The sequence below is a fragment of the Coloeus monedula genome (assembly GCF_965178545.1).
Source record: "Coloeus monedula genome assembly, chromosome: 5".
Lineage (NCBI taxonomy): Eukaryota > Metazoa > Chordata > Aves > Passeriformes > Corvidae > Coloeus > Coloeus monedula.
This window is the reverse complement of record NC_138785.1, coordinates 60,028,614-60,050,563: the sequence shown is the minus strand read 5'-3', so window position 1 is coordinate 60,050,563 and position 21,950 is coordinate 60,028,614. Positions and strand designations below refer to the sequence as shown.

The 21,950-nt window shown below is 39.5% G+C and overlaps 1 protein-coding gene across 1 annotated transcript in view; it reads right to left on the bottom strand.

Annotated features, from left to right (window-relative positions):
• The window catches only part of PROM1 (prominin 1), a gene marked incomplete at both ends in the record, with an annotated part of 52,651 nt that extends 30,972 nt beyond the window's left edge, over positions 1-21,679 (bottom strand). The window contains 4 exons of the mRNA XM_082281762.1: positions 347-558; positions 2,089-2,115; positions 5,006-5,064; positions 21,460-21,679. Of these exons, the coding sequence (XP_082137888.1) occupies positions 347-558; positions 2,089-2,115; positions 5,006-5,064; positions 21,460-21,679 (518 nt within the window). The remainder of the gene's footprint in view (positions 1-346; positions 559-2,088; positions 2,116-5,005; positions 5,065-21,459) is intronic.
• Positions 21,680-21,950: the final 271 nt, after the last annotated feature.

The window sequence follows — 21,950 nt, the reverse complement described above, 5'->3', positions numbered from 1 at the left end:
TCTATGGGATGGGAACTGAACACAGGACACAGTCTCTCGTGTTCACAACTCTAATGTAACATTCTGCAACTGCTGTTTTGATACTGGCAAAAATGTCAATTGCCAAATACAAACATAAGTTTTTTGTTTGTTTCACACCTACATTCTGCCTAAGTATGTATGTAATGACCTGTGGATAGCAACAGTAGCAGCATTTTTATAATACAGTTACATTTTCTTTAATAAGCAATAATATTACTTAGTCTAAGAAAATAATTTCTGCACCTGTAGGCTAATACAATATTATTTGTCATATGACACTGCAAAATAAGTGCTATACCAAGGTTTATATCATTCTCTTTATCACACTTGCCTTATTATTAAAGAAGCAACAAAAAGAAATGTTGCAAAACAGCTCCTCTGACAGTCAGCATTTTTCTTCTGTCTTTGATGCATTTCCCCACCACAGTTGTCACAGCAACGACACATACAGAAGCAAAGTCCCACAAGAGGCAGTAACAAAATAAATAGCAATCCCAAGGCTGCGGAGACTATAAAACCGATTTCATAGTAGATGGCCTGTAATTCAGACAAAAATAGTGGTAATAGCAGGTATCACACAGTAACTGCAATCAATATAGAGTAAATAATTAAAAATCAAACTACAGACTAAACCATCTACTAAGTTACTGAGGTTAAGGACTTGGTATATTTTGTCAATAATTGACAACTTTTCTAACAAAATGATACATAACATTGTAGATACTGATAGCTAATAATTATTTGGCTAGAGTATTAGCTAGGCAAACTACAAGAGTGAGTGCTAAGAGAGCAGTAGGCTCACAAGAAGTAAATGTGAATCAATGCAATGGAGACAGGTTAAAAATGAACACATCTGAACTCTCAGACCACAAATTTACTGTTTCTCACATCTGTTTCCAAAAAGGCTCCACAAATGTCAGCAAGGCTAACTAGAGCAACACCTCATCAGGGGAAAAGGACGCTTAGCTTTTTCTCCTTTTTATTCAGTTAAGAGTAGAAAAATTCATATGAACCCCAAAGGGAAGCATTTCACTGGATGACCAATTACAATGGCAGAGGTTTCTCCAAACTGCTGAATTTAAAACTGCTTAGGGACTGGAAAACATGAAGAAGCAGACAGATTTTAAGATCTCTCAGGTAAAGACATTTATTCTGCTGCCAAACAGCAAAGCAGCAGCAACTAAAAGGATACTTTCAAAAGCTGGCAGGAGTGAAAGGGAAGGATGCAATGCAATACCCTGACTTGTTTTCACACTGCAAGAGCCCCAGGACCAAGAAGCTGGGCCAGGCAGCCCTGGCACAGCCCTACATGAGGCAGTGTGGCTCCCAGGGGACGAGGTGTGAGTTGGCCACGCTGTTTCCCTCTGCTGAAAACAAAACCCAGCTGAAACCGGACCAGGGAGGTGCCTGCACACAGAGATAGCACAGTGTGGGCATGTCCCAGGGGTCTTTCTTCCCTGAAAAATCTCTCTTCTCTTTTCCTTTCCCAATCTTAGGAGAACTAATTCTCACACTAGTACTTTGAGTCTTCTTCTGTTTTACAGATCCACCAGCACAAGGGCAGCTTGGCAACAAAAGGATGAAATTGAGGCTGTGTAACTGTCCTGCAAAATAAGTTACAATTTCTCACAAGATATCAGTCATGCTCTAGTTCCAGCTTTGCTGATGCCCTTCTTCACAATCCCTAATTACCAACTGAGCCAAATACAGCAACTATCACCATTGGCAGAGCTGCAAATTTCTGCCCTAATTACCAATTCTAGGATGAAAACTATTCTTTTAATTATTATTTTTAACTGCTGGTTAAAACCTGTGCTTCCTTCTGAAGAATATGAACTACATGCTTGAAAGAAGAATTTGGCTGGATTTTGCGGAAGAGTTACTGGGGTTTTTTCTAGCTAGCTGAACACTTCAAAAATTATATGACAGCATACATTATTTTAAGATAGGTTAGATGGAAAAACAATATTTAAAGTAACATTAAAAATGGTTATGGATGTTTTAACAGAAGCAGTGCAGACATGGTTAGTTTCTTTTCAAAGCTGTACATCTACCATAAGACGTTACCTGAAGAGTCAGGACAACATTTTCTGGCTGCGGAAGTCAAAACAAATGGAGAATGTGTATAATACACAGGCAGCATGCACAAAAAACAAATCCCATGAATAATGAATAATTAACCATGACTAGACCATAACAATTAACAACACAGAAACAATAACAAACAAGCCAAGAAAGTAAAATAATGCACAGAAGCACCATTAAATAATTATGGAAAAATATTTACAATAAAACACATAGCAGCTATTTTCTGGTTTCCTTGGTGAGTGAAAGGAATCCAGGATTTGTCCAACAAATCCTTCCATCTTAAAACAATGACAGATCAGTTACCTCCACACTGAGCATCTATTTCATATAATTCCCAGTATATCTCACAGAAGGCCAGAGATTGCATTACTTTGTGGTTTGGTGATTTCTTCATGAATTCCCCCTGTCATAACTGATATGATATTCTTGACTAACTTTTTCTTCTCAGTGCTTATTTTATTTTAGTAGGTCCAGTAGCACTTTTGGGATCTTAACACATTACACAAAATATTCACCCTCAACATTTAATTAACCACGTAGAGGTTCCATTTAACTTATTCAAAAGAAAAATAGAAAAGGCATTCAAGAAAGATGGAATAAATCTATTTAACAGTTCTTACCTATCTTCTTATCTGTAAAACCAGAAAAACACTGAAAACTAAATATTCAATGACAGAATTCCAGAAGAACTCAATTTCCCCTTTGTTTCCACAGTAGAAAATTAATTTCTTGTATTTTCCCCTTCATGTCTGCATGCCAAGTTCACAGCTGATAGTGCTTTCCCCTTTCTCCTAACTGGAAGAGAAGCAGATGAGCTAAAGCTGGCAAGACCCCTCAGCCCAAAGTCTGACGTGTGAGAATCAGAAATTTTCAAGTTTTATCGATTTTTTTTACCAGCATCACACACATCCTTTTGAAACCTCTACTGTACAATACTACTTAAAATGTTCAAAATCATATTTTCTTCTGTATTAATGGAAAGATAATGCTTCCCCTCCCTTAAGAATCTGGTATCAAATATGATTTTGAATCATGATGTTTCAAGCACGCAGCCACCCAGCAGAAGCAAAGCAATGGCAGCAGCAGTGAGCTGGCTCCCCTGAGCAGGCACGGCTCAGCTGCTGGACTGCTCTGGCAGACTGCTGCCCCTGGCAGGGCACAGGGAGATGGTCATGGTTAGAGTCCAACTGGGAACACTAGGACACACAGCACAGAAGTGGGAAGGGCCTCCTGGGTCACTAACACATTCTACAAATAGGTTTAAAAAATGATACAGAGGAATGACAGTAGAAATTTAACAGGATAAATAGGAGTAGCAGATTTCCTGCTCCTGCTACTGAAGGGCCGTTCTCAGTGCTTGGTGTGAGCAAGTCTTCTTCGCACATGTCCATTTCCAGCCCCCTTGCTTCTGTGCCAGAACTATCTTTTGCCCAAGAAGCAGAACCTTCTTCCAGGTGCTTCCTCTCCGTATATATTTTAAAAGACTAATCACACCCCTTATCAACTCTTTTCCCAAGCTAAATAAACTCTTCCATTTTCCTCTGAAGACCCGCAGGTTTCCCAGATCACCCTAATGGACACTTTCTGAACTCATCCTAGTCTGAATTCATTCTCCCTGAATTTGAGTGATCAAAACCACAGGCAAACATTTCTAACTACTTATCCACACCCTTCAGCGGTATTCACACTTCCCTATCTCCACTGGAAATTCTTCCAGGGGCACATCTATAGTCATGCTGGCTGTTTCACAGCTGACTCTGGCTGATGTTTCTGTCTTCTGAAGTACCCTCTACTTGTCCTGATATATTTTCGTTTTCCAAATTTGTTTCAGAGTTTTGTACTGTATTCAGGTCAGAATTTGGACTGATACTGGCCTGTATCTGTCCTGCTTCTTAAGAACTCCTAATATTTTAACCTCTACCCTATAATCACATCCCCTACACAGGACTAGTCTCAGATTTCTCATGACTCATGTACTAGTTACTAAATACTCTGCTTGTGGTCAGGGATACCCCCTACAGTCTAACACTTTTGTTCTGAGACTCTCCCATCCAAGCCCTATCTTACATTCTTCCCTGGGTATGCAGGAACAATCTGTGATGCACCACTCTCTAGAGCCCCACCAAGCAGGTGGGATCAGCAAGAGTCACTTGATGCAGCATAACAACACACACATAACCCCCACACCAGGATGTCATGCAGAACTTATCAAGCTACTGGAGAAACAGGCTTGTTGCTGGGAAGACATGGAAGCACCAGTAAGGCTATTCTGATTGACAGCAATAGCTCAGTGTCTGTGTGCAAGTACCACACTCATCCTCCTGACAGGTACACCATACTGCAGGGACCAAAAGCAAGTAGCTCATTTGAAGCAACTTGTCCATTGCCTGGGCACAGTTAAATTCCTACTGCAGAAACTCAACTCCTGATTTGAAAGTGGAACACTGTGCTCCAGAACAGCCCAAAACTCAGATGCACATTCCATTCCATCTTCTTACTAATATATAAATAGCATATTTATAATATAAATTCACCTTTTTGAGAACAATAGCTGAAGCTTACATGAGAGCTAAGCAGTAATAGTTCTCCCTAAGTTTTTAAAATAAAAGCAGTATTTTTCAATACAAAGTGTCTTCAATCTTTGTGCAACAATCACATTACAGCTGGAATTTTTAAGTCATCCTTAACTATGAATAGTTTCTGAACAGTGGTTTGTGGAATTTTCTTTGTAATTGGTCCCACATTTTTCATGAAAATGTCATATTTGTTATTCAAAAATTTCCTGTTTGTATCCTGTTCATATAGTTTTAAAATACTAATTCCTGGTTTAGAAAAAAACATGAATTTCAAAGTCATAGTTTTCATTATTTTATGCAGATACACATAGACAATTTACCTTTTGATAATCGCCCTGTGAATTTCCAAACTGCTGCTGTGCTAGTTTTCTGATGAGATCTGGAAATAAGCAAGAATATTCCACAGTTTTAAACAACATAATTTACAAAAGCGGAGGAAAGAGAACAGTATGAATTCTACCATTAGGTAGACAAGATGAAATTAAGAACAGAAATCAACAGCATAGGCAAGTATGTAAGTGTCCCCATAAATCTGTCTACTAACAACATCTCTCCTCAACTGCGTTTTATGAGTTCACAGGAATATAGCCAGGTTGTCCATCAATTAATCAGTTGCCACTGAAATACAGTGAAGGTTTTGCTGAGGTCATCCTCTGCACCATAAAATCATTATTAAAAGTTCATCACAAATGTATCTATTACTTGGACAATGTTTTGGCTATCAGCTTTGCTTCCCATTTATGCCAAGTACATAATCGCATAAATATATAGACATAAGCAGAGCATCAGATACATAATGCACAAAACAAGCATGCCAATGATGACTTCTTGATTGAAGGGTACAAAGAAGACATTATCTTGCCAACATTATCCCAATCTTTTTTCCCCTTTTTATTTTTATATTTTCTTTTTTGATCTCTGGATCAACAGTGAGTATGTAACACCACCAAAACAAATCAGAAAGCCTAACGTTACTATTTACTGTGCATCAATCCAACACTCAAACTAACTTACTCACAATATAAAAAAAAATACAGCAATCTCTAAAAAAAGAGTAGGAATTTAACACAACTAGTGCCACCTTCAGTAAACCCTGGCAGCTGCAACAAATGGATCCCCTTCTTGGGACATCACCAGCCTACCATAACTAAGGCTTTGGCAACCCTATGGGAACTAAGCCGGCAACTGTGGCTCCTGGTCACTGCTGTGGCACCCTGCACCTGAAGGAGCAAGGCACCACCAGCTCTGCAGACCCTCTGCCTCAGAGAAGCACCAGTGGCCCAGGGCATGCTCCATGCTAGGCTGTGTAAAAGCAACAGCGTTTGGACGTTTGGGAGAAGTAACTGACTGAGCTTCTGGTCTCCTCTGATGAAGAGAAAGCACATTAGGAAGGAGCACTCTACACCTCAAAGAGCTCAAGGAGGAACTCTACCCCCCATACTCCCACAGAGCTGAAGTTCATCCTACTATTGCCTTGTTTTTAGTCTCCCATGTGCAAATGAACAAAGTTGATAAAAACCTCCAGTAAGTTATCCAACCTGGGGATCCATAAAGGACCTGAAGGTGTGAAAACTGACTGCTCTCCTCCCAAAAATTTAAGGCCTCTCAGAATTTATCGTAGCACTTGTGAAGTATATTCAGGGAGTTCACAGGGGCTGTGATCTCACTCCTCTCTCACCCCACACATGGCTCAGGAAAACAAATTCCTAAGCAAGCAGTGTCCGTTAGTTCTCCCTCCTCAACATCCCACAGTGGGAACATGGACTTGACTGATTGAAGAGATCCTGAGGAGCTCCTCACAGAACTGTATCCATGGAAAGAAAACACACAACAGCAAAGCACCAACTGCTGCTTTAAGGCAGGTAGTCCCTGCAAGGGAGCTGCAGCTAGCAAGACTGCCAATTAAAAAATCAAAATCTGTTAACGCATCACTGAAGTGCCAAGCCACAAATCATGCCTTGGTTGGGGAGTACATTCCAAAACACTCACAGAGTGCTGATAGTAAGTGAGCAAGGACTCTATGCTGAGGCAACCTCAATTTGGAAAGACCATATATAAAGTACAAGATAAGGCTGAATCCCACAATAAGAGAAATAAAACCAAAACATATGCAGAATAAGCACCTGGGAAGCTCAAAAGAGCTATGATCCCTGCAATTCCTTTCACGCTCTGCATCTTGGGAGTCATGAGACTGCTGAAAGAAAGGGCACACACCACTGTACGAGCAACACACAACTGATCCACTGCTGCAACTCTAAAACATCTCGCACGCTGGCACCAGCCAAGTCCTCCCTGCATTGACCATCCCAGGCAGCACCTGTGTTTCTCCGAAGTTTCAGCAACAAGGAGATACAAAGCCAGGTGAGGCAAAACTGCACAAACCCCAGCAGTGTAATTCACACTGGTTGTTGGACAATTTTTTCTTCTTCAGCAGAGGTGACATTTTCTTCTTCCTGTTGACATCTATACTACATAAGTAAATTTAAGAAATATGGCTGCATGAAATAATAAATGCAATATTTTTTTTTACAGCTAGATGGCTTTCAGCATATAGGAAAAGAGCGAAAACAACTCTCTTGTTTACATATTGATTCAGCTATTTAGCATTGTGTAGCAGCCACTGATGAGAAACTTTGACCAGCTTCAATCAGAATGTGATACGATGGAATAATAAAGAAAAGCTTTTGTGATCCTCAATGCATGAAGCAGCACAGACTGTGTGCAGGTGATCAGATGCAGGAGCCAACCACCCAGGATGCTGTGGCATCACTCTCCTTGATGCTGCTCTGAAGGGAACCAGAAGAGCCCCCAGCAACCCCCTCTCATTTCCAGGCTGCTCCTAACTTCGAGGTTCATTTTGCTTTAGAAAACAGTTGGACTTGATGATGTCTGAAGGTCGCCTCCAATGTGAATTATTCTAAAGTTATCCTACAATCATAATGACTTTCTGTTGTAAATTATTTAGTGCAGTAGTGAAAACACTGCCAGGAAGCATTTAAGAAAGCAAGATTTTATTATTGACAAAAATGTCCTTTGATACATTTCCTACTGTTGGGAATTGGTACAAGAAAAATCTTAAAAGCATTAGCTTTTCCTGTTAAATAAAAATTGAATGCTTTTACCCATTCTCCTAGTTGAGCATCTGGTCCCATAATAAGTTAAACATTAAAAAAAAAAAATTTGCTAACATGTTACATTAAGTTTTACATACCTGAATAAACACACACACACAAATATTTATGGCCCTCTGTAGGCATAAATTATGCATATAAAAGTAACTACTCAAGAGAAACAGAATGGTTGAGATCAGAAGGTTCCCCTTGAGATCATCCAGTCCAACCTTCCAGCTCAGGCCAGAGTGACCGACCCCCCACAGGCTACCCAGGGCCACAGCCAGTCAGATTTTGAGTATCTCCAAGTAGAAGAGACAATACTAAAACAATCAAACCAAAACAACCCAAAACTTGCTCTGATTGCTTGTGATAGGCTTAAATTGCTCAGTGTTGCTGATTCACAGTTTTATTTATACTGTTTCCATATTTTATAGCCTGTGAGCAAAAAAAATATTACAGAAGTCAATCTAAATATACTATGACACACTTATGCAGAAAATAGCACTTCATAACTTTTTTTGAAATTTAGACTTTAAAGCTGGTTTATCAAAAGGTAAAACACCTTTAGGTTTAACAATAAACAAGAAAGCCTGAAAATAGGTACAAAAGGTTCCCACATGGACTGATTAAGTTTAATAGTAAGAACAATACAGGTTTCACGCACAACACAATGGCTGCTACATGATCCATTTTTTTCCCTTAATTTTCCAGAATGTGAGACTGCCCTGCTGAATAAAGATTCACTAAAATTACTTTGCAATGATTTTTCAGAAGTAACATGATGCTTCAGGGTGTTTTATTAACCAAGAAGCACACAGTGATTGACCAGTCTTTACCACAAATTTATTATTTCAATAGCTTTCAATACCAACATGATTAGATGCATCCCCAGTTGATTAATTTCAAATGAAATGTGGAAGTTGTATATATTCCCATTTAAAAAAACCGAATTTGGTTAGAACTGAAGTGAGAGTACCTGCAGTTACTCACATATCTGTAGGTACAAACAGGCCTTGGTGAATTCACAGCACCAAAAACCTCCCTGCTCATTGCAGGAGGGTTGGACTAGATGATCTTTGAAGGTCACTTCCAACCCAAACCATTGCGATTCTACAGGTTTTACTGCACGTTGATGGTAACCACAGTTACTACTGCAGAGCTTAAGGGTTAAATGGGGGAACATCTTGTGCCTGGTGCTGTGTAAACAGGAGCTACATGTGGCAACACTGCTCACTGTAGCACAATGAAAAGACAGCTCAGCTCACATTTTATTCAGCCTGGGATTCTGGTCTGCTTCTATGAAGCATCTTTCCTCCCTAGCTAGAACATCTCATCTCTAGCATTCAAATAAGCTTTTTTTTACAACTGAATTCAGGTAACACCACACAACTCTCTCTTGCATTATTGGCAAAGTACCATCTTGAGGCTGTTTTCTGTTTCAAATATAAAGGTGTTAGGAAAGTGTCATAAAAAGTGGTGTCCTTTATTTTCAAATTAACTGGATTACTTCTGAAATCTTGGCTTGACCAGTACACGTTGTTTCACAGAACCAGTAATCCTCGGCTTTAGCACAGAACACATTTTATCATTGGGGTTAAAGAGATTTACCTTGTGAGGCTCATTCACACGGCTAATCACACCACTGCTTTGCTGACTCCTTCCTGCTCTCATCACACATGCGAAGTGCCATCTGCCCTAGTAAATCTAACTAGCCAGATGAACTGTTAATTTACCAATGCAATTTGTGAAGAAATATTAAGTACCTCTGAGGATCTCCAGTTAAGAAAACATAATCACTAACTCCTGAATTGCAAGAGTACTGTGTATATATGCTCAATATCTCATTACTCTGGCAAGAAAATGAGGTTATCACTAAGTGTGCTTCTTAGAAGTGGTCTACAGAAAGGGGTAGCAAAAATAATAGAGATTTGAAAATAAGCTGTCTGGCTATTAAGTACCAACATAAATTAATTACAAATTCTTCTGCCAAGGAAGCTTTTCAAATCTAGCTGACAGGAAAATAGTTGGAGTAAAACCTTTGGGAATGCTATGCTTCCACTTCACTCAAAAAATTCTATTGAGCCAGTTCAGCTGTAGTGCAACTCCAGCATTAATCAAATTATGCCAGAAATTAATGTCTTTTTATGCATAATATAATATATTAGGCTTCTATTCTGAAAGGTCTTCAAACAAGTCAATAAGAACCATGACTGAAGCACTCATACTGCACTAAAAGGAGATTTTTTCTGAACAACAGGGGAGAATTACATAGATAATACCAATGATCAATTAGTAACTACCTTATTGCTATCTCATTCTCATGTATAAAACAGTATTTCGGTCCATTCCTGTTCATCTATAATAAATAGAGTCAATGGACTACATCCACACTGAACAGTTCAGAACTTCTCTGAATATAGGTCAATTAGTCTGAAATTAATGAATTAAAATGACTTCAAACTTGTTTGTTTTCCTAATTATGAGTCACACTAATGAGTATATCCCACAAAGCCAAGAAAATCAGGAAAGCCTTTCAGACTCAACAGAGACAAAAACCTTCCAGGTATCTTAAAGCAAGTTTTATGGCAAGTTCAGTTTATTGACATTTTAGAATACTTGCTTTGACTTGAGTGGAGCTTTGGTTGTTTCCCCAAAGCCTCAAGCCAATAGCCTCTACCAGGGTCAGATTTGGCTCCCACTGAAGAGGTCTCCTTCATAAGGTAACCCAAGGATACCTTTGGTCCCCTTTACTGTCCCTACCTCCATTATGGCTCTGCTCACTCTTGCTGTTCTAAATCCCACAGCATCGCTTCTCTCTGGCTCCACTGCAGAGCAAGGTGAGAGCTCAGGAATGCTGATGGCTGAAGAATCCATCATGCACAGTTGGTGACTGCAGAGAGGGAGGGCCCTGACACACTGCTCACCCCATGCGCTCTGTCCTCTCTGTGCAGAGCAGGAAGAAAACTCACTCTGCAGGACAAGTGGGAAGTCTCATAGACAAGGAGATCTTCCCAATTCCCACACAATAAGAGATCACTTTGGTCCACAGAAAAGGAATCTTATCCAGGCATTCACTCATATAGTCTAGACTATTCCTTTCCAACTTCAGATTGCAAAGCTTCACTCTCCTCTTCACAATATTTTCCTCAGACAGACCTGGGACACAGCCCTTGTCCTTAACTAAGAAACACCCAGCCTCCTTAGATAATTTCTCCCCCCTCTTTTTAGGCAAGGTCTCTCTCTATACAATTAACTTTTTTTTTTTCCCCATTGAGTTACTGGGAACATCAGGTTGATTCAGCTTCCACCCTCCTGTTCCTTGCAAGAGGCCATTCTGACCCTCTTGCCTTTGAGCACAGCTCCTGAACAACACACTGATCTTCCCTTGCTTCTGTAGCCCACACACAAGATCACCTATTTCCATTACAGATGTGGTGGAAGGAAATTCTCTGTTCAACCACCTGTCTATTCACGTGCATTAAAGAAATGATGAGCAAAAAATCACCATGCCTTCTGGACAAGAAAAAAAGGCAAATAAGAAAGGAATTTTGCTGCTGTACCTCACCACTGACCTGCAAAACAAAGCCGTAGAAAGTATTATTCCACAATACCCAGAACAACTTGATTGAATGGAGGTCAAAACCCAACAAATACATACTAAACTGCTTAAGTATTTTAACTTCTCATCTGCTTTGGCAATCTGTCTTGTCACCCTCTTCTGCCTTCTGTATACAGTGTCCTCTCATCAGCAGGATCACTGCCCATTCCCATTCTTTGACTGCATTCTTTAATTACATGTTGTTATCCTACAACACTCTGGCTGTCACAAAATCCAACAACACACAATATGACACAAGCAAAAACACAGTAAATACATTTTTAAGGTCTCAGCAGTCTGGTAAAGCATATGCTGCTTTATTTATAATTGAAAGGACAAGCTACCAGACCACCTAGAAATGCACCTTAGATTATACTGCATGCAGTGCGGGACAACGTGAGAGAGAGCAGGCAGCAGAGATGCAATATGAAGCAGATAATGAAGAGATGAACAGCCATAAGCAGCGTTGAAACTGCAGGAGTGGCCTAACAGGGAGAGCTTTAGCCAGAGCACAGGTAGGACTAAGCATGGTGGGAACTGCTGAAGACAAGGAATTGCACAGCAGCAACAGCTTCCAAGGTAACTAGAATGTGAAATTAAGGAGAGTCCCACTCTTCCTCACAGAAAATAACATTGGCCCACTGAAGAAATAAATTATACAGCAGTGGATCAGATAAGACTAACAGTCAATGAACTTCGTTCTGAACACAAAAATGTTCCCCACTTTCCAAAAATGGAAGCTATTAGTCAGGAAGACCAAACAGGTAATTGAAGTCTTCCACAGGAAATCTTCACACCTTAGAGCTGCCCCAAACTTGAGGTTTTTACCTTGAGGTTACTCTTTAGTGCAGTCACATTTTCTCTTTAGGCACATTCTGCTTTCCACTGACATGCACAGACAACATTAAAGAGCCTGGCCAAGGAAAATGTTTGAAGAAAAAAAGAAATAGCCACAATATCGACCGTTACAGGATGCATGGAAAGAAAAACTTCTTTGAAAATAAGCTTTGCAGGGGCTTTCTAGTTGTTCCTTAGTACAAAGAAAGTTCTGTTCTTGCTGAAGTTTTGGAAGAAGAAAAAAGACAGAGAAGCCTTTAGAAAAATCCTTCCTTAGGAGGCTGCAATGAATTTGCATGCATCATGCAGACACAAAATGAAGTTGAAAGCTTTGAAGAGGTATTCCACACAGAAAACTGCATTCTGTCTTTTTCTGAAGGCAACAGAACTTCTGTAGCACACTGTTTGTGCCACGACAGCTATTTTTTGCCACTTGCTTTGTTGGCAGTAGCTACCTCAAGTTCTCCCTAGGCCACCATCTGGTAAGGATTTACAACAGATTACAAGCAAAGATTTAACTTGCTGCGCTGTACGTTTGTCTGGTTTAGCACACTGCACAGGCTGAGCAGCTTCTTGATAGATTGGGTTGTGTAGACATACTGGACTTGTAACTTTGATCAAAGCAGTAAATAGACCGTATGAGCACCATTTTTCCTCTTCCTTTATCTCCTCAGGAGTTGCTATAAACTGAGGAAAGCACAGAAAATCCTCTCTTGCATAACTTGGATTATTGGAAATATGAACACAGATAACTAATTGGGAATGACATGCTGGAGCCCTGCTGACCAGATTACCTCAGTGACTGTGATTCTGGCAGCTTCCCTGAGACTCCTCAGAATTCCCTTCCTCTGCTTCCCCATTTTTATAAGGGCCACAACTTTCCATGTATGTTTGATAACTGGGGCATACACATTGGTTCAAAGTACTACAGGGACCACTGGCTCACTCAAAAATCAAAGCAAAAGTAATGGTTGCTACCCTGAAGACAGCTAATTACGCCTGATGCTTGGATTTATTCAGTACAGGTACAGCCAGGCATCTTTCAGCTGAGTTAAACAGCCAAAGCAATACTTAATAGTAGTAACAATATTCACATTCACAACTGTAATCACATTTTAAAGTTCACCTAAATAAAATAATTTGGTATATTTTCAGTCAAAAGAAAGATCCTAACTACGTTATGATGCAATACAACTCATAATTTAATCACACAAGTGTTCTTAGGTAAGAAATCTATGTGATTATTGAAAAATGGTATCAAAGTAGGTTTGTGGGGCTTTTTTTTATAACCAGCAGGCTTACACTAAAATGTATATACTTGGTCTGTTTGAATGGCTTGTTACCCTCCACGCCTCCAGAGCTTCCCCATTGGCGCACTCTCCCTAGTCCCGCCTTTGTACCGCCCCTGTGCCCTCAGATCACTGGTTCCTGATGCTCGCCCGCTCCAGTACAAAAACCCTGGACCCTGCAAGGGCCGGTCTCTTTCGCCTCTGGTCTCCCTTGGCAGCAGGATGCAATAAACCATCATCCGTGAAATACCATACGGGAGAGCCCTCCTGACTCTTTGCGTGAGCTATCCAGCTTGAATGTGTGTGTGTGAATCCGTGCCTTACAGCTGCGCGGGTGAAAGGAGTAAGCTTGCTGCAGTGCTATACTGCACCCACCGGAACGATCCCTTTGCCAGGGATATTGTCAGGAACTTTGTAGCCAAAGTCCAAGTTTGGGAGGCCACTTAACGCAGTCTGGTGGGTGCAGTACACTGGCTGACATTTGTGGTACCTGGTTTCTCTTCTAACATGTAGGTAACTCAATTTGGAAAAAGGAAGAAGTATACTCAAAAGCTTTAATACATGTATGGAAAAATTTAATATTGTTAAAAGGATTACAAAATCCACTGAAATTAATACTTACACATTTATTTTGTTCCAGCAATTTTTTAATATTGCGTATTCACTTGGAAAAGACACCACTTCGGTTAAAATCTGAAAGTTACACAGACCATCTTGAGAGGCAAAAACAATAGTGAGAAAAAGGAGAGGAAAAAATACTGACTTCATCATTTTCAATGTAATGAAGCATTGACTACAAGGACTGTGGAAAGATCTGTTGCAAAGATCTATCAAGCTGTCCTTACTTCAGCTGACATCATTCAAGAAAAAGCCATCACTGAACAAGACTTAGGAGTTTGTTTTTCTGTGAACAACACCTAAGCAAATTATCAGACAAACATAAGAGGGTTAGGCTGTGCTATCTTATTATGATGGTCTGTAACAAAGAAAAGAGAGGCTCAAATGACTGCCTGCTATTGGAAAAGCAGTCTCTGTACAGTATTTCACATAATTAACTCAAAATGCTCCATAACAGCCAAGATGATGAAAGACCTGAGAAGTCCCTTAGAAGGTTGTGAAAACATAATTCCAGTAAGTTCAGTGACATCTCCCCCTGTCTCTCTCCCCATCAGTTCCAGAGCTACAAGTTAGAAATGAGAATGAGGTTCAGCACTATGTGGATAGCCTGTAAAAATTAAATGAAGAGGCAGGATGGACAGCAAAGTAGTAACTACTGCTAAGCTGAGAAAAGGATGGTGCCTCAGCAGAGTTGCCTGAAAACCCATAAGATGTTTGCAGTTGCTGGTAATTTTTGAAGAGGTTCACCCAAGGTGCACATTACCAGACAATATGGCTGATCCAAAAGCTGTTTTGTCCCACCTCTCACTATAGAAGATGGTGCAGGTATGCTCTGCAAGTCTCAAACAAGCTATCATGCTTTTAGTGGTACTAGAAGTACAATAATGGTAATTATCTAAATATATACATTTCTAGAACACGGTACTTTTGCTTTTTTTCTTTAAAAGGATGCAAACCCCACCAATGAAGACTCTTTACTTAGAATGACAAACAAGGCCATGTTCACTCACAATACCATACGGTACTCACACCCTTCCCTTCCTCGTAGTCAGCACCTCTGGATTTAGTTGCATCCAGAACTTATCCCCTGTGCCCTGAAGCAGGGAATGCTGCTGATCAGCTCTCTGGTTATACCTTTTGACTCCCTCTAACATCCCCAGACAAACAGAACTGGTCAGGACAGTTGTAAGGACTGTCCATGCTGTAACTATCAGCAGGTTTCCTGAGTTCCTCAGTACTCCATACCAAATATGCTCAACTCACTTGCCAGAGATGTTCCCACAGACAGCATGTAGTCATCTCATTTGGAAGGGGGAGAAGGCAGTTTAGAGTTGGCAGATATGAGCTGTCTTAATACCGCACAAATGTAAGCCTATTTAATTTATGATTATTATGAAACTCCAAGAGGCATGGCTGTCTGAAGTACCCTGCAGGAATTACCACAGCCATCTGTGCTAACGCCACTTTGAAGTGCCCTTTCCATGGAAAGTAACCCAATGCCCTCAAATTCTACCTGAGGTTTGTTTTTGTCAGTTTCTCCCTTCTGTCCTAACAGTGTTAAAATTGTAAAGTTGAACTGATGTTTTCCAATTGCTGTCAAAGTATGTTTTTTCACCTAGGCACAGCTGGCAGGCAGTATTATACCAGATCAGGGCAAGCACTGAGGATACTCTAGAGAAAGGATTCCAGATGGGCATAAAGACCAAGAATTGCAGATGATCAGCTAAGCAACACTGATTTAAAAATTACTTCTGTATTTTCCATATAATACCTGTCTGCAAAAGAGATTCTTTGTTGATGTAATCCCAAAGAAGTGGGCAGGAAGACATCAGAGAAGCCTTAACATTTGCAACTGTAGTTTTCTGTGATAGCCTCTAGCAGATAATCTATGTAAGCCTCCCCTCCCTAAAACCTATCTCCTCCCTGCGAGCAGAAAGTCCTTTTGACAAGCAATCTGTTAGCCTGCCATTTTGAATAAATCAGGGGAAAAAGAATTACTTTTCTGGTGCCTAAGAAAATTAAAAAGCCAGACTTAAATCTGCTTCAGAAATGTTCTCAGGCTGTTCCTCATTTACACGGGCATGTCACCAAGCAGAGCAGCTCTTAAGTTCCCAACATGAAATGAGCAGTGATTTTTTTAAACACTATTTCCTTAAATGTATATGAGTGGGCAGAGAAAAGAAGAGGCTAAATTATCTCATATCTTCCTGCTGCTCCATCTTCCCCTGTATTTCCAACATTACACAGAAGAAATTTCTTTCAGTGTATACACCGTATTACCAAGCAAAGGAGCACTGCTATCCCAGTTCCCCACCACCACTGTGTATAACACCTGTCACTGCATTTTGCAGTGTACCTGTCACACCTGCATTTTTGATATACACACTTCAGCCACTATTCTAAATTCACACTACAGCTCTACTCACAGCTGTGGAAAAACACCAGAGGGATGTGGTGAAGGCACTGACTGTCACTTGACAACAGAAATTAGCCAATCTAACAGCTAACTTACTAATGGGCTGATACTGCTCTTTCCCTCTTCTCAGTTCCTGCACAGTTCTATTTGGGCTCCCAACCCAGCTCCAGGATGTAAGCTTCAAGAAAACTAACCCACATGCATGAGGGGTAGCTATCAAACACTAGCTCAAAAAAGCAGTATAACACATCCAAACAAAAACTGAAACTTCACACAACTGGAAAAAAGGATATCCTAATTTATGTTTTTATGAAACATCATAATGGCTACAGGTACCTGTGCAAAATTTTATGGTGCTGGACTGCAGCACCTGCAGAGTCAGAGCCACAGCACCGTCCTTTAACCTCATGCAGACATGCCTAACCTTCCTGGGAAAATCTTAAGTTTAAAAATAAAAGGGCACTACTAACTATATATAACTGAGCTTATTTCTAAGATCCAGACACATGCATTTGTTTTTGTAGGGGAGCTGTGGAAGACTAATAGGCAGAGAATCTAGCTTCACACACACACACAAAAAGTAATTCTGCCTTACTGAGTTTAAGTGAGGGGGTGATAAAGTGTTTTGATTACTTGCTTTAGAACCTCACACTCAACACAGCCAGTAAATTTCAAAAGTCAGTATCCTAGGAGCTCATCAAACCTACCCAAAACAACAGGGTTTTGCTGTGCATTTTCTATTACAGCTATACTAACTACAGATACAGTTTATTTTCAGATCAAGTTACAAGTTTCTTCTTTGAAATATCTGGAAATAATTTAATTGCTGAATACACTCACGTGCTTTATTACTGAGATAACACAAGACTAACTTGCTGAACTTCACAATCTGCAGCTGCTTTAAAGGCTGACTAGATAAGGAGAAAGAAAGACCAAAACGGGTCAGACACAGGATGTGATATTAAAATATTCAAGTTCTGACCTTCAGTCTGATTAAACTGTTCAGCAAGCAAGATTCCACAGTCAGAAAGATTTGAAAGATGTAGTTCAGGTCTAAAAATCAGCTCATTTGTGTTCCCCATAGCAAACAGTACATTAAACTCTTCATACTATCTTTTGCCCAGAAAGTACCTGCATTCAACAGTTGATTTTTATGTAAAAGTTGTACTCCCACTTCAGCAGAAACGCTTACCTACAATGTAAGTCAGAAGCTGGAGAAAACCAGTTGTAACTTTACTAGTTAAGTTGTTCTGCAGTATGTTCAGGTACAGTAGGGTAAGGTAAACAGGCTTGTAAGTTTTTGTCTCATTTCACCTAAAAATAGGAGCAGGAGCTTTATTATTCCCAGCTTCTTTCCTTTGTGAACTCTTCATATTTCTGTTACAAGACACTAGCTGTGAAGCCGAAGACTTGTTGGGCACATCCTGCTGGCAACTGGAATCTCAGATTAACATCCTCTTACTGCAACTAACAACTGTTCCCATGGGAACAAAGACAAAACTATGATAATTCATAGCAGCCACAGCATCATACTGACCGTGTCCTGTCCATACCAAGTTCACATCTGAAGGTTTCCAACACAAAAGATGACAAGCACCACCTCACAACCATGAAGTGACAACTTTATAAATAAATCAATGCTGCAGCTTATGACAATTTCTGCATAAGAAAAACTGATTATTTATTTTGTTAGATGTCCTCTTTCTTAGATAAGTAATAGAAGCAACTATAATTTTCCTATTATCATCTCTTTATTTTAAGTGGTATTATTAACAAGAAAGAAAACAATGCCTCTGTCTTAAACAGTCCTCAACAAAAGGAGTAGCAGCGCAATCATTACCATGGAGGAACAAAGGCACACTGAGATTGAAGTGACCTGCTGAGCCTCAGGTAGCAGACCAGTGACCAGTCTTTTCCTCTCCAGTGTTATCATTAACTCGAAGTGGAGGCTGCTTCCCTGAATAAGTTTACACTTAAGTAAACTCACTCCCATTTCCAGCAGTACATATTTGACTGGTGGCATTGAAAGCAGAATCTATTTACACTCACTGAAGCACTGCAATCAGATATCCTAATTCATTTCTTCTGAGCTAGGTTCTTGCCATATCCAAGGAGCACAGTGCTGGTCTTAAAGATTCAGCAATTTAAAAAAACTTCAGGTGTTACAGTTCCTTGCCCTGGTTCTGTTACAGTACTTTACGTAAGAACTGTATTTAATCCAATTAATAACTTACATATTAAATCGAAACTTAAAGTTGTACTTCCACAAACTTGATGGCATGAAAAAATTTAGAAGGGAATAAATAATTACTTATCTAGATGTAACTAAAAGCAAACCATCTTACAAAATGTTTCTTGACTGATTTTTTTCATTAAATGAAGTGATCCCTTTCAACTGTTGAGACTTAGCAGCATGAAATTAAGAATAACGTTTCCCAAAGACTCTCATGTACTTCCTATTTTGTTTTATTGTAGCAGTATAAAGCTCACACTGGCTTTCTTCCTAAAAGGCATACTTTAGACTGAAGGAGTATGAATGTTATCTTGTAACATATTCAGCACCATCAGAGCACTATTGCAAGATGACTTGCAAAGGCAGGAATATCTATATGCAATTAGACAATCCTATGACTTCTTTTCCTCCCAGCTAAGAGTACTAATAGATTAGAAAACTGAACATTGAGTACTTCCAAGTATTAGAAAAAATACAAGACTACTAAGATCAAAGGTCTAAGTGATTGCTGCCAAGGCTTGCACACAAATGATACTTTTCTATGTTGTGGTTATATGCAATACACTGGGGCATCAACCTGGAGCTAACTCTTCTGGAGCACCAGTCCCATTAGAATGATGAAGTTTGAAATAGAAACATCAAAAGGCTTGCTTTCTGTGCCCATTTGTCATTATGCTTATTTTCATCTCTGAATCAGAATTAACTCTATTTCAAGCCGGAATTTAAAAAACCAAACCAAACAAAACAACCATTTTAAATATGTAAATACACCATTAATACGCTGAATGTGAAAATAGAACAGCATATGGCAAAAGAGATTATGGGGATTAGCCAATTAAACAGTATGACTCAAACCGACATGATCCATCAAATCTGTATTTCACAGTGAAGTATGAGGGGCCATGGGAACACGACTTCACCTAATGCAAATAACAAAGCCAAAGTTCTGAAAATAACCGATTTGGCAAAAAGTATCTTCAAGGAAGTAAGAAGTATGAGATGTTCAAAGCTTACAAGCTAAGAACAGATATTTACTTTTGGATGTCTTCTTTAATGCTGGAGTTCACAATACCTACTTGACGTAGAATTTATTAAGAGCAGTCCCACAGGACAATAACCTTGATCATAAAGTCTATACTCACTAATTATTCACATGCTTAGGACACAGGACATTAATTCTGACATACTAGATTACAGACCAAATTCTTGGTAATATACAAACACAGTAACCATCTCAGTGAAATCAACTTTCCACAATCATAAGAGAACAAAATATTCAAGCAGGGCTTCAGGCAGAGTGGAGGCCTGCTTTTAGGAGCTGCATGCAGATGGCAATCCTCACCATCAGGTCTCACAGAGATGCAAATAGTTCACCCGCATGTTTAACAGAAGGAAAGAGGCAAAAGAAGCAGAGGTATCCGGAAACAGTGCTTCCCAAAGGTGAGATTACTGTCACCTTCATGCAGCTGCCCTCATTACACCTTGTGTAAGACTTGCTCAGAAGACAGATCCTGCAGGAAAACAGGCCAGGATATTCTGCTGGTTAACCCCTGGGACACTGAGCACTTGTCTAAATAGAATTCATTCATTCAAGTTCAGTTGAGCTCATTCTTCTACAGTTATGTCAGAGATGCACAAAGAAATTTCAAAAATCCAAGCAAACAGCAGTTCACAGATATACATGCATGTGACCAACCAGACTAAAGAATTTAAGGCTTTGTATTCCTAAAAGTTTAAGCGAATAAATTGAAAGCTGTATTACAAAATAATATAAACACCTTTTATACAGGTGTTTATATGTTGTTATATTCCAAAAGGAATCAGTGAAAAACCAAAGTCCTTCTTAGATTTAATTAAAGGTTCACCTTGATATAACTTAAATGCCAGTATTATATCAACACATTAGCACTTTTAAGAGCTAAATGAAACAAAAAGCATGTTGAAAAGTTAAGTTGATAAAACTACCACATCCACAAAAACACGATTTCTGAAAGCACCTTTTAATCAATGAAACCTCAATAAGGTTGCACACACTTCTCCAACATCTTAAGTTTTCTTTTAGAAGGAACAGCTTAGTAGGAAATGAATGGAAAAAAAAAAAAAGTCTCATTAAAACAAGTGCAGTTTCAAGTCTTAACCTGACAGCTTTTAGAGGAACAAGAAGCTACACAAGGCTAGGTAATGGAACTGCCCTTACATAAAACTTGACCATGGATGCACATATGTGGAAACAAATGAAATTTATTTCAAATTTCCTGTGCTAAATCTTATAATATTGTAACCACCTGTTTATCACAATATGCAAAACTCAGAGAGCTGTCCCTTATGGATTTAATGTTAAATACAAAGCAGCTTATCCCCTACTTCTATCTCATGCTGTTTCAGTTAAGAAGACAAGCCTCAAATGCATCAGTGACAACTTTGAGATATGTAAGCAAAGTTCTGTGAAATTTCACCAACATTTCATTTTCATTAACAACCTCCTCCCCATTATGCTTAGCAGAAAAATATTCTTTTACACAGAACGGTACACATTTCCTAGCCGTAACACATGCTACTTACAAAGTCCTTCATATAATTTACTTCCTAATTATGGCCTTGGTATCTACAATAGGGTGAACACATCAATAGCAAATCTGTATTTTAAACAAAAGTAGTTTATCTGCTTACCTTGAGGAAAAGAATTTGGCTGCACTAAGTACAGGAATGCATGTACTATTTTAAACAAAATTCCTATTGCCCCAGGTTCATGGTATGCACCTGTATCATACGTCTTGGCTGGTACAAATCCAAAATCCAAAGTTCCAGGAGGTGGTTTGTATATAGGCTGTACCTCTGAAATAGTACTTCCACAAAACAGCAGCAGCAGCAAACAGAGTTCCACAGCCATAGCGAGCAGTATTCATAAAACTGGAGGTAGAGATATTTGTCTGACCAAGTCTAGAAATCTTCCAAACATTCACTTGGGGGGTAGCTTTCTAACCAGGAGAATGCTGGTACACTCTCACACCTTCAATTCTTAAATGTATTTTTACTTCCAAGTGGTACAGCAGCCTCTTGTGGAAATGACTCAGCGCACCATCTCTGGCAAAAAAAAAGAAACAGCTCATTAAGGTGCGTGCAAGCAAATAGCAAAGTGCAAGATAACCTGCAATCTTCTC